Source organism: Acomys minous (genome assembly GCF_964271855.1).
Source record: "Acomys minous genome assembly, chromosome: 1".
NCBI classification, from domain to species: Eukaryota; Metazoa; Chordata; class Mammalia; order Rodentia; family Muridae; genus Acomys; species Acomys minous.
Window position 1 is genome coordinate 17,597,566 of NC_140483.1, and position 15,283 is coordinate 17,612,848.

The following is a 15,283-nucleotide window of genomic DNA, read 5'->3' on the forward strand; positions in this document are numbered from 1 at the left end:
TCTTAATTACAAAACGCAAATCACAGATACACAATGGGCAGCAGTAGACATCAATCCACAGGCCTAGCAACCCGTAAGTGACAATGACAGGAAAACGAGGAAGGCAAAATCACGCAGACCCAGGTCTGTGCTCGGTCCTGTCCTTCCAGCATGCAAGGAGAGAGAGGTTGAGACCTAGAGCGAAGTGTGCCTGCTCTCCAGCATGTGCTGGTTCTGTCGGCGTGGGCACAGCTCACCCTCAGCCAGTGCACACGATTCCCCAGGGCTTTCCAGACCAGGGTTTAGATCGTAGTGCTAACTATGCCTCTAACATTTGAATGTGGATTTCCCAAAATGTCTTGGGAGCACACTAACATAACTTAGATAAAGAAAAATCAATTGTAGCAGAGATATTTAAGTATATCCATTTCCTCCCCCCGCAGCCTTGCAACTATACAAGTTCCCTGTGCACTGCAGGGTACGGAAGGAGGGCGTAGCTAAAGTTTAGGCTAAACTACAACCAGCCAGAATGGCTGGCTGGTGCCAATTAAAAACAAAATGGAATTATTTTGTCTGATGGTCAAAACAAACTATAAAAGAAGCATGGGATGAATCCGGATTTTATTTTAAAATGGGCTATGTCATCCACAGCCCCTGGGGTTTCAGGCACCACTACGTGCACAGGGTGGAAGAAATACACTGGGAAGTACTGGCTAATGGCTACAGAGGCTTCTGAGGCAGACACAGTGATCACTGTCATAATGCGATGTGCAGTTCACTTGGGGAGAAAACACATCGCGCGCCCACACGTGCACACACACACACACACACACACACACACACACACACACACACACACACAATTACAGTACATTTCTCAAGAGCAGCCTTGCAGGAGGCTGGGCAGAGAGGACGGATAGGCATGGGGAGCCCAGGCTGTCAGCTTCTCCTGTGATCCCTCATGGCTCTAGTCAAATGCCTAGATCTGTAAGTGAAAAAGCATATTTTCAATGCTCTGAATCCATTTGTTTAATGTGGCATTCTGAATAACACAGAATGCTTAGAGAAATTTTAGCCAGGAAAGGGGGAAATATCTTTTTGTTATCAATAAAAAAGCATGTTTTATTTTCATTAAAAATTGTACTATAGTACTTTAAGAAAAACCTGAACCAAAATTACTACACGCATTAAATAATTATTCTGGAGACTGAGTTTCCATGAGAGAACTTTAGAAACTAAGAATTCCTCACCTCAAGGCCAGCAGAAATTATCTACCCTAAAAGTCTGGTGCGATAGAAGCATGTCCTCAAGGGACAGGCTTATCACATTATGATTCTTATTTTAAGGGGAATATTATGAGTCTTTGGGGCTTTATAGGTGGTTTCACAGCAGAGGGTAACATCAAAATAGAATGCCAAGAGGGCATAGAGGAGTGGGTAAAAATGCCTTAATTCCTTAGAAACTGGGAGAAAAACAAGGTAGGACTGATGAGAAATCAAGAGTGCACAAGCACCAGACCTTAGGAATCACAACTTATTCAATGGGCTGCTGCTCAGTGAAGCACATATAAAAAGTTTTCATTTGTTGCATGTTCACTGTATGGAAGGCCTTAGTTTTGAAGGAACTCGGAGAGTTCTAGAAGTTACATTTTAATCCTTCAGACTCAGAACCAGGTGTTAGAGCCTGACCCACAAAGTCATGACCTCCACCTTCTCAGGGTTGTTTAGCCCTGCAGATATTTCATCACAAAACAGACTTTGCTCATTAGACAATGTTTCTCCGCTCTTGCCCAGTTAGTGAAGTGTGTGCTGTGACAGCAGCCCTTGTACCTTACTTTGGGGAGAGCAAGCACTGTGCCGGGGGCTTGCAGCTGTCTTCCCCAGCTGTGGTTTCTGCTGCAGTCCAGCCAACCACACATGGAAATGCTGGGTCTATACATAAGCATTTTCCTATGGTTACTTTTTTTTTTTTAATCAATGAATCACACAGCATTTATATTGTATTAGGCACTATAGGTAACCTAGTGATAATTTCAAGTATATGGGAGAGAGCTTAGGGTGTTTCACAGTGCTGGACTACTAGCCTAGCATTGTTAGGCCCTAGGCTCCATTTCTAACACCACAAAAACATAAAAAAAAAATGTGGATGAGATAAGCAGGTTATATGTAACTAGTACATTGTTTTACGAAGGTGAACATCTGTTATCTGTAGATTTTGGTATGGTATAGATCCTGCCACCAACACCCTGTGGTTATCAAGGGGTGACAGTAAATGTGTGTATGTATGTCTGTCATTCATGTCATTAAATGTACCTCTAAATCTCATAGCTGTCCTGCAACATGGCTTTAGATGTACTTTTACAGATGACAAAATTGAGGTTTAGGGCAATGCAGTCAAGGTTACATACACAGCAAAATGACAGACAAACCAGGATTTAAACCATGACAAACCAGAATTCAGTTCTTTGTGAACCCCAAAGAGCTCTCTCCTGCATACTGCTTGTCACCCACAATGGAACAGGCTGGCACCAGAAATCAGACCAGCATGTCGAGGGTAGCAGCACACCTGTTTTTTTCTTTTCGTTCATTTATCATTCATTCAATAAATATGCATTGGGTGCCATCTATGTGTCAGATATGTAGGAGCATGTTCAGTGTACAAAGTAGCAGTCAGGACTGAGAGGGGCCGAGGTTCAAGTTCACTATACTAGTACTGTGTACCACTGATTAATTTAAAGAAGGAAAATAAAGGCCAGGGCCCTGGCTCTCAGTTTAACTATTACATACCAAGAATGTCTACTTTTCTACAGGAATTTAAGGGTTAAAATTTCCTTCTTAGCCTTTCTAATTATTAATGCTGTGACTGAACACTCCTCTCCTCTTCTCCTCCCCTCCCCTCTCCTTTCTTTTCTTTTAAGAGACAGACTTGCTATGATGCCTACCTAGGCTGACCTAGAACTCTGGGGCTGGAGAAATCCTCCTGCCTTGGCACGCTAAGTAGTTGAGATTGCAGGTGGATGTCACTATATCCAGCAAGCCTGATCTTTCTTTAATAGTAGATATATCACCATGGACTTAGCAAAGACTCTAGACATTGGTAACAGCAACATGTAGGCCACATCTCTCTCTTTCTCTCCTACCCACAAGCTATCCAAATAATTATGCTTTTTCAATCTGTAAAAGAAGCTAATTACTATCTTATGCTGCTGTGTGAGCTAAGTATGCATTATACCAAGTACCTTTGCCTCTTCAATGTCCCAAATTGTTGGCCTTAAAGATAGCCTTTGTGTGCTCCTGCAGAACTATGGAAGTAGATTAAAATGCATTACCTATATCAATGTAAGATTGTGAAACTGCTTGAATTATTTGTATTCTTTATTATGGCAATGGTTATCTTGGTCTTTGTTCCTGAGCTTTCAGGGTTTTAAATGTGAAACATTGTAAAAAGCCAAGTAACTCAGTACACATAACCATGAAGAAAGCTGGGTTGCAGGTGCAGCTCCAGACCAGAGTGCTTGCCTACCAAGCACAAGGCCCCGAAGGCTATCCTTGGGGTAGAAAGGGTATCTAGATGGACGACCACAAAACTGTGCATGCAGAGAAACCTACTTTCACAGAAAACTTACATTGATAGATGACAAATTTTAATGTTAAATTACAGTATAGTAAAAATACAATTTTAAGGCGAAACTCTAGGTATCAAGTAAACAATATTCTAAAGATATTATATAATGTTACCCGATCACCTACCTGCTTTTTTGTGAGACTTTCTCCAGTTTCGTGGCTAAAGTGCAGCATTCTTCTTTTAACTTTGTCAGAAATGTGTTCTGGGAGGTCAGCAGTGAATACTGTTCACTTTCTGGAAATAACAATAACCCACCAGCATGAGCTGTCTGTGCTTCGGTCTGCAAGGCTTCCAGTGCCTGGTGCTAACGTGTTCAGATCACTAAGCCCTGCCTAGAGCCACCAGATCACCACCAGTGTCCTCAGTGAAGGACTTGTCATCTGGCGGGACACGAGGTCTTGTGAGACATTTATTTTCATAATACAATTGTATACCATCAGCAATTTTGATCATATCAGCTTGTGTAACATTTTAGCATGCTCATAAACTGTCAAATATCTCAAACGAAATCATAAATGCTTATATTTTTGAAGTATGCAAGATATTATATTTTTTATTTTGACAATTTTACTATAAACAGTGTCAAAAATTCTCACAACCAGATAATTCGACACTAAAACCGAGGAATTCTGTTACACTGTACTGGGGGCTTGCTGTTATTATCTGCCCATATCTCCCCCTGGAGCCTGCATACTCTCTGCTTATGAGGTAAACTACACAACTGTCCTTCACACTTTAGCCGATCACACTTTAACAGCCCGTGCTGCTGCCCAGAGGCTGAGGAGAGTGTGACGGATGTGTATTTGAAGAATATAAGATTTTAAAGATGATTTAACAGTAAAATTTTACCCAACCCTCAGATCCTGCCCAAGACTCTTGGACCAGGAAGAATCTGCTAGTGGTGGGCCAAATGACAATTTCTCCTATGAATTCCTCTTTGTATTTTAGTTTTTAAAAAACCTACGAAATCAGGTGGATTTTCATTTCTTCTAGCTAGATGCTAAGAAGCAGCTCTCTTTGTGAGGCATCATGACAGCTACTTTATAAGAAACTACATCACTTAATGAACTTTAGGTTATCCATAGGTGAAATAATTTTTATGATGTCATTAAATAAATCCTGTGAAATTCATCTGTAAGTAATTTTCCTTTAAAATTTTAGCTAATGATCGGGGGAAAAACATATAGCATACAAAGCAAAATAAATCAAAGCACTAAAATTAAGCAACATTTTTTCTGGAAGAGACAGGATCAATTAAACTTTTGTTTTAATGGTACAATCAGCGTGAGTGTGTGGTGTGGAATTATAATGACTGACACTGTCTTGTTTTGACTCACACTGTCTGTGAACACACAACTCAAAAGCGAAAGGAACTACATAACGCTCCGACTGCACACATCAAACTGCCTATTTTCAAAGTGCATTTTACTTTCAAATTAAAGGTAAAGAGTTACTGGCCAACTCAGTCTGCAGAGCAGTGCCAACGTGATGAAAGATGGCGAGTTTTAGCCAAGCTGCCAGCTGTGGTCAATGCCTTGTATTAGTGAATTTTAACAGCAGTTCTGAGAAGCTGACAAATGCAGAGGAGCAGGCATCACTCTCGGCTGCACTGGGGGAGGAGGGGAATCATACAAATGCTAAAAATGTTCGAAGCTGCAAAGATTAAATAAAGGAACATATCAATTTGGAGCCACTGAATTACATCCAGCTGCGACAGTGAATTAAGAACCGATTAATGGCTAAAGCTTTTCTCCAGTTTGGATGCTGAAGCAAACTCATTAGGCTTTTAGAGTAGCTATAATGTGTGTACTGTGGGAACTGTTCAATGCTATTCAGGAGACTCTAACTGTAAGCTCAGAGCATTTCCCGCAGAGCCTCTGATGCTATTTTCTTTATATAACATGTGTGCCTGAAAACCCAGCCAAAAACCAGCCCTTTGTTTTTCTACTTTGTTGTGGTCTCTCTCAGCTTTACGTTTCTTGAACACAGGTAAATAAACTCATAATCCAGATGGTGCAACAGATGTGAGAGCAGCACTCTGAAATCAACAGACAGTGGGCAATACTTTCCATTTTCTCTTTTAAACGCTAACTAATATGTAATTCGGAATCTCCGGTGTAGTTAGCATCTGCTCCCTTCGGCCAGCCAAAGGTTACAGGTGTTCCTGATGTCATTTCACAGTAAGGCGTGGGCCTGGCTTGTGAGCAAGTGCCCAGGCTCTAATCTCTCCCTACCACCCACCAGTTTTGTCGTGCTGGGCCTCCATTTGCTGCATCTTCTGTGTCAGCTCCTGCTCTCTTTGCTGGGCCTGAAGGGCTTGAGCCTTTGCTTCGTTGCTAAAGCTTTGCTGAATGCTATCTTTTTCCAGTCTGCAAAATGGAGAGGAGACAGACAGAGACATAATCTGCAGGTGCACAGACCTCCATCATTCCCCCACAGAGCACAGAGAACAGAGCGCAGACAGCAGACAGGCAGTGGACTAAAGCAGCAGAGGCCCATCTTCCTGTAGTCTCCCCACTCTGCCCAAGAGAGACCGCAAAGGACAGTGTACATCATACACGCCAGAGGGACTGAAGGGTGAAGCTTTAAAGCCTCAAGCAAAATCATCATCGCCATGAAATACTTGTATTTGTAACCGTGTGTGTGTGTGTGTGTGTGTGTGTGTGTGTGTGTGTGTGTGTGTGCCTGTGTATGGACATACATGTTATTGTGCATGTTTGAAGGTCAGAGGGCACCTCAGCAGAGCTGTTATTTTCCTGTAGCCATGTGGGCTCTGGGGAGAGGACTTAAGCCCTTAGGCTTTTACCTCATAAACATCTTTACCTGCTGAGCCATCTTGCCAGGCCCCATTTTGCTTCTTTACAGCCCATAATGCTTTTTTTGTTCTATTCTTTCTGTCTCCTACTATCATTAATCTTTCATCCTCTGAATGGTCACTATTTCCTAAACTGGTGAAATTCTAGGAAGAACATGACTTAACTCTTAGTCTAAGCAAAATCTATTTTAAAACTAAGCCTCATAGACTACTTGTGGTTTTCTTCCAGGAGGTAAGCTGTAACTTCAAATACCCTGGGGGAGGCTGTTGAGAGGCCAGCAGCACATGCCAGCTTTCATTAGGTCTGTTCATGCACCAGGCTGCACGCTGTGAATGGGACAGGGGTGTGAACAGCAGCTCTTTCCCTCATCACTTACTTCATAATAAAGTCTCCTTTTGGGTCACGCTGACAGAACTGTAGAAGGAAGGCGGCATCCCATCGGTGGCTCTCTTTAAGTGGGCTGCCTTTTGCTGTTGTTTTGTTGGGCCTGTTCTCGTGTGGGCAGAGTGCAGCTGAGGAATGCTGTGGAGTTATTATCCTCCTGTTTCTGCCTCCTGGGGCTGGCTTCCACCCACGCGCCATCATACCCAACTTTATGAGGGGCTCAGCACTGACCCCAGGGCTTTGTGTGTGTCGGTCACTCTACCTACTCAGGTCCATCCCCATCTAGAGAGGAGCTTCCTACACAAGTTGGGCCCTTGTCACACAGACACATCACATCTGAACTCTTGCTGGGTGGGTTCTTCAAGCTCCACGAGAAGCAATGCGAACATTTCCTTCAATTAAGTGACTCAGTTATTTCAAACTCCTGATCTCCTTGTGGGCATTTCTCATCCATGCTGCTTTAGTTTACTAATTGAGATATTTACTGCCTAGCCTTTGCCAAACTAAAAATAAACAATTCCATAGAGCTAGCACTACCAGTCTATGTACCGCTGTGGAACTTCAGTTCACTGGCTTCTAATTATACGGCAACATAAGGAAAGCCTGCACTGCGATTGGTCAATGCATGTGGTAATGTTGTAGTGTAAGGCTCCAGAATGAAAATACGCCCACACCTCACTCAAATGGAATCATCAGGGGTCCATGCTAAATGTGAAATAAGGTCCCTTCTGGTACTTCTAACAACAACACCCCCCTGGACGTGCTCCAAGGTCTTGTCTCACACTCAGTTCCAAACTAGTATCTCGCAACAAATGGATAGTCAGACGAAGCTACTTTTGCCTCCCCCTTCACACCACGTATTTTCTGGCTAAGGATCATTGTACATGTTTCTTCCTCTTCTTGGAATGCCCTGGCCCACCCACCCAACCCCCTACACGATGCACACTAGTCCTCTCCGGCTAAAGCAGCTATTCTGCCATGGATGGCCACCCTATAGTGACAGCATACATGCCTTGTAACATGTAATCTTTAACCTTCTCTACCCTAAGCCCAGATCAGTGCTCAGCGCATAAAACATGGGCAGTGCATGTTAAATGACTGGGTGTTCTTATGTCCTAAGTTGCAGTACTGGGGGTGAGGGAGGTTTGGAGGGAAAAGGCAGGCAAAAGAGGGACAGATACATCTGTAGGTGAAGCTGGACTGAACAACAGTCCAAGTCCTCTATAAGCAGGCAAAACTTTCTCAGCGTGTTAGGACAGAGGGCTCACACAAGATCAGCTCTTAACAGCACTGCAGGGCATAGGTCATGTTGCTGCAGAGACTGACAGCCAGCCTGCTGTCCTCTTTCAGTGAGTGCCCATGTCTGAGTCAGAGTATGGTCTAGAGTATAGGGCAGAGGCTAGAGACATGCAAATGAGAAGACTAAAAGACTCCCTGTTGAATGTGTAACTGAGAGAGGAAGGGGGCATTCCAATGACAGAAACAGAATAGAAATTGCATAATGCAAGCATGAAATCACGGTTTCCAACATAAATGATGGTAAATCCCCGCAGTGAGAAGCTGCCTAGCAAGTGGCATTTGGACTGACTAGAGACACGGCCATGGGCTAGCTGAGCTCACTCCATACCGCTGTACAAAAGACCCCTCATCAACAGGCTAGTCTTCTGCCCCCCCTCAACTGCCACTATCCTTGAGAAAGGTATGCATGCTGTTTCCATGCCTGGTACACTGCTGTTTGCCAGCTCCTCTGCTGCCCTCTCCCCTTATAAGTTCTTTCTGCTTAGGTCAGCTTCTTATGAAATCTTGGAACTCCAGATATGAAGGGAAATCATTTCCTCTTTCATGTAACCATCTCATTTTAGAGCTGAACAACAGGAAAACACAACTCACATTAAAAACTTTGAGGGCCATAAATAAATGCATAGGTAAGAATAAAACTATCCTTTTTCAAGTAAACTCTTTTATTATACCCTAGAGATAATGTAATAATGAACCTAAATAATAAAAAAAAAAAAACACTTGGGTATTCAAATGACCCACTACTTACTTTATCATGTTTGTAAAAGACATTATACTAGGCATCGCGTATACTAAAAATAAAAAAGGCTTAGTGGGCCCTGACTCTGGACAGAATTTTAAACTAGACAAAGACAAACAAACAATATGTGTATGGAATAATACTCCATGAGAAATGTATAGGGGGAAGGCTACCAAGCTGTAGAAAGCTGAGAGAGCAACAGACGCAGTGGCTTACTCCCTCATGAGGACAGTCCTAGCCCGACTGCCAGTTGGTTTTCTCTTGTTGGTTTTCTCACAGTTACTGACAGTCGCATTTAATATAGCTGTACTTATACAAATCAGAACTCAAACAACAGTGGTAAGGAATTTCTTAGTAATTATATTCACACTGGCTCAAAACTAGAAACAGCCTCAATGCCTATTACCTGCTATATGAATCAAGTATGTGGCATAGGCTAGCCAGAGAGACGCTAGAACCCTAGCAGGAATGGAAGCAGCTATAGTACACACAACCCCTAGGTGGACCCTAAAAGCAGCACGCTCAGAGGAGCAGGTCACCAGAGCCATATTTATTGTCTTGGTAATTAATACTCTAGACTAGTAAGCCCTGGGTGATAATGTTTCCATCGTACCAAACCAAGGTGGGTCATGTTTCTAGGCCTTGCTGATAGGAGAAGGGAGAGAGAGAAGTTTTGGGCTGCCACAAAAGGCTCTGTGGATAGCTCAAACACGTTATGTACTTCTTACAATACATTTAAGTACATATCCGAAATGTGTGACTATTGCCATGTGTGTCAGCTTATGCCTGTGGCCCCAGCATTGGAAATGGTTGAGTCCAACCTGAGTTAGCTAATGATTTCCTGTCTCAACAACGTTTGATCTTTATTGTACTTAAATTTATTTAATAAAGCTAATTTTAAAAAGGAGCAAATACTGTAAAAATAGGAACACTCACCTTCATTTTCTGTGTTACCAGCATGGGTGCTGGCCATGCTCATGTGTGCTGAGGCAGGGCTGAGGATGGAGTTCCAGCTGGCCTGAAATGTGTAGACTACAGTGGCCTCAAACCTGAGAAATACACCTGCCTTTGCCTTCTAAGTGCTAGGCTTAAAGACGTGCACTAGCATGAAAGGAACTTTTTGTTTGTTTTTAATAAAAGAGCAGGTACTAAACAGGCTTCAAAAATATTCCAAATTGCCCAGTGTGCTGTCATATGCCTTTAATCCTAGCACTCAGGAAGTAAGGGCAGGTTGATTTCTGTGAGTTCAGGACCAGCTTAGTCTACATATCGAGTTCCAGGACAGCCAGATAGAGAGCCTAGCTCAAAACAAAACAAAACAACAACAAAAATATCAAAGTATATAATTACTTGATTTTTTTTCTCCTATTTTTTCCAGTTACACTTCTGGCTGACTATATTTTGTAAGACAGTGGCAATGATATTTATAATTTACTTTCCATGTCACTTATTATTTTAAATCTTAGCATTTGACATGTAACAGAACAAAAGTGACCTGTTAGCTCTTCATCAAGTCACTGACAATTCTAAAGTCAACAATCAGCCTGGGATAGAAGGTCTGTGGGCCTCCAGTCCATCACTGTGTGGACTAATAGTGCCATCAATACTATCTGCTGTGGTGACTAAGGTATCCCTCCCACCCGCCACATCTCTCTACCTTTCCTCTAACACCTGAAATGCAACTATTACACACACACAGTATCTTGGAGGCATCAAGTGTTTATTTTAAAGTAGTCACCTCTTTGGTTGAAGAAACTTCCAAGAATCTGGGGTTTAGCTTGGTGGCAGAGCGATTGCCTAGCATGTCCTATCTCTCATGTCACCACTGCCACCACCAAGAAAGAACAGCTGCAACAACAAAACTCTGCAAGATTTACACACTGACTAGCCGAAATCTATTCTTGAAGGAATGTTAAGAGAAGCAGAAGGTAAGAGCTCGGTGAAGGTGGTATTTTGGGCACTTCATACCCATTTGTCTCATATTGGTAACACTTGTCTTGAGATCACTTGGTCTGGATCATTAGCATGCTTGGCAATGTTTGATAACTGTTCTTGGGGCTGGGAAAGAAATCTCTCATTTGTGGAGTTAAGCAATGCCCACTCCAGACATTTCTACTGCAGCGTGTATTTGCCTACCAGAGACACATCATGATTACCCACGTGAGCTGGTGTCAGGCCGCCTCATAATGGATGGGGTTGGGTGAGTTCTTTCAGATTTCTCCTTTGGAAAGTTAAGGCTTTCTCCTTTAAAATTAATCTGTCGGAAGATGTGGATAGTACGCAAATATCGCCTTGTAAAACAGCATCTCATCTACGTTCCACATCTAATGATAATGACTTCTCTACTCCATAATTCTTTGCACATACTGTTTTGTGCATATTAGTTCGTCAGTTGGTTAGTTATTGTCCTACATAGAAGAATTTTCCTTTCGCCTTGATGAGTTTACTGATCTCACTTTGGAGTTCTCACTTCTTCCTTTATGCATGATAATCCATTTTGACTGTTTATTTCAAACTGCTCCCTGTGTGCCATGTCCTCATTGTCCTTGTTTAACTTTAATCTTTCTGTCCCAGGATCCCGTGGGCTCACTTTATATGGCCTTGTGCATTCTTGGAATCAGCATTTGTCCAGGAAGCACTTTTTGTGCATTCCAATGGAGAAACCGAGAAACCTAGGGCATCTACTTCATTATTTGTGTGGCTGTTGAAAAACAAGTGTTTCTCTAATACTGGGCTCTTCATTAACAATGGGCAAAAAATTTAAAACCCCCTTAGGGTCTGATCATTCAACAAGCTAGCATTTATTAATGTTTATCATAAACTAAAAATCTTTCCGTCTTTTATGTACCCCTCCTACCAACCCCATCAGATAGGTTGTCTTTTTGTCTTTATCTTACAGTAAAGAATATTAAAGGTTATACACATCAGTTCCTAGTTAAAATGTAACCTGGGACTCTAGGACTCTGCCTCTGACATCCATAGACTTGCCACTCTTTAGCCACTTAGAAGAGAGACAGAGAAACTACAGAGGGTTAGAAGACTTCACAAGTCCCACTCAGTCATTCACATGTGAGAGTCTCATGTGAAATATCCTGAAGGGAAAAAGTTCTTCCCACTTTTCCATCTGTTTTGCATGTGTGGGGCCACATCCTTCTAGTGGGTGCAGCTTATAGAGAGAAGTCCACTGGCCTCTGAAACAACACTGAGCAGTATCATGAATACGTTTTTTGCCTCACACTGGTAAGACGTCTAGGAAAGACAGTATGTATACATCTATCTGGAAAGTGAATACACAGAGAGCCGACCTTTGCTTTGCTCACGAATGTATCTACAGAACCTGGAATGATGCCTGATACAACTGTATACTCAATAAATACTCGTCGGACAAATGAACAGATGAACGAATGCATAACTGTTAGGAGAACACCCTGAGAATTCTCCCAGATGCACATGTACTTTTTACTGACTAGAAAAATTGATGAGAAAATCCTCACGTTAACTAAGAATGTCATTTTGCTTTATCATCATTATTATGCAAAGTAATAGCACTACAAACCAGTCATTACCTTAACAGACGGCGCAGTGTTTTCCATGTTTTGGGATGAACCAAGAGACTGCTGGCAGTACTGCCAACAGTGGCTGTGTTCTTGTATTTAAGTACATGACAAAAATCTCTGGGGAGGAATAGCCAGGAAAGGCCTCAGGCTCCACAGGCCTCCTTCCTCAGTGGCATCCCTCATCTTTTCTACAATAGAGTGCTTTTCTTTTCCTAGCTGGAAACTGTGTCAGAACTTTGTGCAATGTTGAGATCTGAGACTCAGATCTAAGCATGAGTCAGTTCTTGGAAAGAAAGCAAAACTAAAAAGAGGTCAATTTCTTTCAAAGAAATATACACAAAGGAAATTTTCAACAAAAACATCTCTGAAAATACATCTCCTCCTAAAAATATTCTTACAGAGGTTTCAAAACACTCAAGAACTCACCTTCAAGGCAAAGAAGGACGCAGGTGCACATCCAACTAGATACTGCCTGTTGATGTTAGACACATTCTATTCACATTTATGTACAGCCGTGTGTGTGGTGTGTGGTGTGTGTGTGTGTGTGTGTGTGTGTGTGTGTGTGTGTGTGTGTGTGTGTATGCACATGCACGTGCGCACGTTTGCATGCAGGCTTAAACATACTAGGAGGCGCTCTAACTCTGAGCGTCACCAGCCTGCCCTTAGAGCCAATCTGTAGGTTCTGTGGCTTCTTCCTGCACATGCCTGTACCTTATGTTTTCACAGGACATGTCTTTTCTTCCAATGAATTCAGAGATATGGAAGATAAACACTTCTTTTACAGGAAGCATGTCAGGCTCAGGGCATTGAGGCTATTTCCTTCCTCTGCTTTTAAAATATTTATTTTTACCTATGTGTATGAGTGTACATCGTATTTAGGTTGGTGCTAGTGGAGGCCAGAAGAGAGCATCAGATAGTTTGATGCTATAGTACTGGTCCTTGTGAGCCAACTGTCAGTGTGCGTTAAGGGAACAGAATGTGGACTTCTACAAGAGCAGCAAGCTCTCTTAGGCCCAGCCCCACAGTAGGATTTGCTCAAAGCCACCTGCATCGCTAGCTAACTAGCAGAGCTGGAACCAGACCGGTCTTCTGCCTCCAAGTCCAGTGCCCTTTCCATTCTGTGATGCTGTCCTATATACAGGGAGCTGACGTTTACTCAAAAAGTGCAATGCCCATCCAGAGAACACTCAAGCAACTACTTTATGAAAAACACACATGTATGAAGATGGGTCAAAAAATAAACACAAAAAATACAGACCATGCCCTGAAAGGATTTTTAGTCTAGTCAACAAGATAAGCAATGTTTTTTCTTTAAAGTGCAAAACTATCAGAGTATAGTAAATATTGAAATAGACATAAATTCTTCCTGTTTACTCAAGGTAGACAGGACAGGAGTGAGGGAGTGGGTAGTAACAGAAAGGGGGTTAGACAATTAAATCAGGAGGTTAGACAATTAAAATCCTACAGCCTGAGCAGAAAGTCACCTTACGAAGGATGGGAAGAATATTGTGACAAGCAAAGTGGGCAGCATGTGCAAAGACCCAGGGACGAGGAGAGCCAGGTGCCTTTGGAAGACTGCAATCATCTGGCACAATTGGAGGCTGGAGTATATATGTTGTGGGGTAGCAGTGAGCAGTTGGTGGAGGGGAGATTATTGAAGAAAGATGAGACTAGAGATGGAAGCAGGAGCCAGAACTTGAAGCTATTTTTAAGGCCCTCATCCCGAGGGAAATAGGGAGCCAATGTAGGGTTTTAAGCAGGAGAGTGTTGTGATCACACCCGTGCTTGAGAAAGATCACTCTGGCGGCAGTGAGGGAACAGATGGGGAAGGGACAACATTAGAAGCAGGAAAAGCACTTATTACTACAGCAATAGTAAGAGCAATTTCTACAATGGCTTCTTTAGATGTGGTAGAAACCATAGGTATATACTTAGGCTAAATGGACACCAAATGCACATGTCACTAGTTTTTTGTTTAGCTTTCTTTCATTGGTCCAGGGTAGGGGTGGGTTCTGATGCATTAAGTGCTTGTTGGACAAAATTCCTGTGACCTGGAAAGCATTTCTATGGCCAGTTTCACAGTACCATGTGACAAATTTCCACACTAAAAATGAGTATAAATCTGCTACTACATAAATAAGTTAGATGATGATTTTGACTTTTCATCTTCAATCCATAATTTGTCCATATGAACTGAAGTCTTTGATCCATTTTTATGCTTTTCCCCCCTGTAAAATATCAATATATTTAGGTATTCCTCATAATCAATCTACCTGGTGAATAACTTCAAATCAAACACTAATGGGATCAATATATATTACAATGGAATTTCTATGACCAAGCAAAGGATGTGTATCATTCTCAAGTAATATGGCTCATTGAGGAATTCCTGTTCTGTTATTAAAATCTTAAGTTAGTTTACAGGATACGAAAATACATGGAGAAGATTTGGGATCTTTTATAAGTTATTAAATTTATTGGTAAATATGGTATAACAGCAATAATTATTATTAAGTATATTTTTATAATAACTTATTTATCACATATGACAGAGTAATGCTTACTGGTATGGAGTGTTAAGGATAGAGGTGTTTCCTTATGAAAGCACTCTAGGCAACAGAATACTGGCCGTTTACAGTAGAAATATGTTTAAAATATATTAAGTATGCCAGTGCTTTCTTAAGTGACCTACACCAAATACAATGCTTACTTTCAATGCCAGGACAGCATTTGCGTCACTTGTCCTTTATGGGGCTGAGAAATGCTAGGCTTCCATGGGAGACAATAGACCTGAGTATCTTTAGATTCCCACAGTCTGATTCTCCACAATGAGGTAAATGTTGCTTTTGATCAGTAAGTAGATTTCTTTCTGTTTGGCTTTGTAA

At 41.9% G+C, this 15,283-nt stretch overlaps 1 protein-coding gene across 6 annotated transcripts in view; it reads right to left on the reverse strand.

Annotated features, from left to right (window-relative positions):
- The window catches only part of SDCCAG8 (SHH signaling and ciliogenesis regulator SDCCAG8), a 204,073-nt gene that overhangs the window by 78,915 nt on the left and 109,875 nt on the right, over positions 1-15,283 (reverse strand). For 4 of the 6 annotated variants that reach the window (XR_014774792.1, XR_014774793.1, XM_084758220.1 and 1 more), the window contains 2 exons: positions 5,845-5,972; positions 3,729-3,837 (listed from right to left, as the gene is read on the reverse strand). The exons of the other annotated variants lie outside the window; for them this stretch is intronic. Coding sequence is in view for 2 of the 4 variants with exons in the window: in XM_084758220.1 (XP_084614346.1) it covers positions 3,729-3,837; positions 5,845-5,972 (237 nt within the window). In the remaining 2 variants the exon portion in view is untranslated. The remainder of the gene's footprint in view (positions 1-3,728; positions 3,838-5,844; positions 5,973-15,283) is intronic. 6 annotated transcript variants of the gene reach the window in all.